Source organism: Acanthisitta chloris, unplaced genomic scaffold (assembly GCF_000695815.1).
Source record: "Acanthisitta chloris isolate BGI_N310 unplaced genomic scaffold, ASM69581v1 scaffold9452, whole genome shotgun sequence".
NCBI classification, from domain to species: Eukaryota; Metazoa; Chordata; class Aves; order Passeriformes; family Acanthisittidae; genus Acanthisitta; species Acanthisitta chloris.
This window is the reverse complement of record NW_008662145.1, coordinates 6,105-8,121: the sequence shown is the minus strand read 5'-3', so window position 1 is coordinate 8,121 and position 2,017 is coordinate 6,105. Positions and strand designations below refer to the sequence as shown.

Sequence of the window (2,017 nt, the reverse complement as noted above, 5' to 3'; positions counted from 1 at the left end):
GAATGCATTATCTATGCAGCAAAGCAGCTTCTAGGTTTAGAAGTCTCAGAACCTCACAAATGTAACTTGTGCATCTGGTACAGTACTTTGCCAGGAAAAGGAATACAAGTATGATATAGTGAAATAAACCTGGAACCAAGTATCTCAACTTCTTTCCAAGGACAAATGCTGTATTTATGAACTGGAAGCAGCAAGATATTTGGAAAAAAAAACAAAACCAAATCAGTTCTTCTACTTCATCTTAAAGAATAAAATGCTTATCAAGTGACAGTAAATTGCAGCTATCTAAAAAGCTACTACACCTACAGCTGAAGACATCTTCTAAGAAAAGCAGGCTAATGCACCAGCTAGGTAACATCAAACATACAAAGCTCAGAACATCTCATGCAAACAGACAGGTATTCTTGAATTCAAATACTGAGTCCTCGCTCATTTTTGTCAAACAGCTTTGGTTTAAAGACAGGACTTCTGAACTATGTTGCAGTGACTACCTTAAACAAAACACACAACAGTCCCTGTTGGTAGCAATCTTACCTGCTTGTCATTAACAGAATACTTTTCTATTTCCTTCTTTGTCTGCAACAGCTTGTTCTGAAATGGACACAAAGACAGCTAAAGAATTGTAGTTCTGTCAGTACTTCAATAAGGCTTAAAAAGATCCCCTAAAGTCCCCCCCCAAGTTATCCTCAACTATTAGAACATTTTTAATTGCCATTTTACAGATTTATGAATATATGATCAAAACAACAAATTCGTCAAGCTATCAGAACTCACTTACCTGTTTTTTCACTGTCTTCTAAAGCCAGTAATGACTTCTATAGATTTCACACTTTTGTTTCATCCAACTACACGGAACACTTAAGACTGTAGATATTATTTTTTCACCTTTATTTTGGCCTTATTTTATATTTATGTGACATTACATCAACTATTCTGAAGAACAATCACTGTCATGAAATCATCATAAAACCCGAAAATTTAGTAAATTCAAATGGTCCTTTCAGAAAAAAGTGTGAAGAGTGACTACATTCAAGGTTATGCGAAGTAAGTTCTCAGGTGTAAACACATTATCAAAGATAGCTGGGACTGAGGGCCCCCCCCAAAATTAAGTTATTTCCTTAATAATTTTTTTCTCTACAAATAAAACAACAGCCCATTATGAAAACAGAGTCATTCCAGGTATATATATCTTAGTTAAAAAGAAAAATCCAAGAAAGCAACCCTTTTTCCTCCAAAGCTGTCTTGGAGTTTTTCACTAGTAACAACTACATAATGCTGATTAGAAACCAATATATTCTGTGAAATTTATGAATTGTCTTTAATATCCCAGTTGTCACTTACTGTAGGAAAATTCTACAGTTTTAAGGAATGTTTTTTCCTGCTATTGTCCTCTGGCACAGATCTAGACAGTGAAATAACGAATGCTGTTAACAGAAGCAATACCACTGGCAAAGTTTTCAGGCAAGCTAACCACAAACTGCATGTTGAGCTACACTTCTTAAAAAAAGGCAGCCACCTCTGCTATTCAAATGCATTAATTTGGAATGCTTAGGGTCTCCTTAAAATGTACACTGAAATAGTGTGGGAAATTATAAATTCCAAGATTATCCCCCAACTATACAGACTTTGTGAACAGAGTTTAGCCAGTAAAAATAGACATACACTTACCTCATCCCTTGCAATCAGTGTTATGAAAGCACCTTGCTTATAACATTCAATAGCAATACATTTTCCAATTCCACTGGAGCCTCCGGTTACCTAAAAGTTATTTTAAAATGGCAGTGTTAGTCCACTAGTCTCATCATCCCTTCTCCCATATGTAAGAGACAAATCAAATGAAAACTCTAAAAATATACCAAGGTTAAAATATCACTCGATGAGATACAAATACAGAGGATACACTAAAGATGGGTTACTTATTGAGTATGAATGAAAAATAAGATCTGGATAGACCAATGAGTGTTTGTTTCTACCCCAAAACCAGTTTTCCCTCACTGGTAATTTTTGCTCATTTCTT

General features: G+C 35.0%; 1 protein-coding gene across 1 annotated transcript in view; it reads right to left on the bottom strand.

The window, feature by feature from the left end:
* KDSR (3-ketodihydrosphingosine reductase) overlaps positions 1 to 1,758 on the bottom strand; it is a gene marked incomplete at its 5' end in the record, with an annotated part of 15,111 nt that extends 13,353 nt beyond the window's left edge. Inside the window, 2 exons of the mRNA XM_009070490.1 lie at positions 535 to 591; positions 1,669 to 1,758. Coding sequence (XP_009068738.1) covers positions 535 to 591; positions 1,669 to 1,758 — 147 coding nt within the window. The remainder of the gene's footprint in view (positions 1 to 534; positions 592 to 1,668) is intronic.
* Between the last annotated feature and the right edge of the window lie 259 nt (positions 1,759 to 2,017).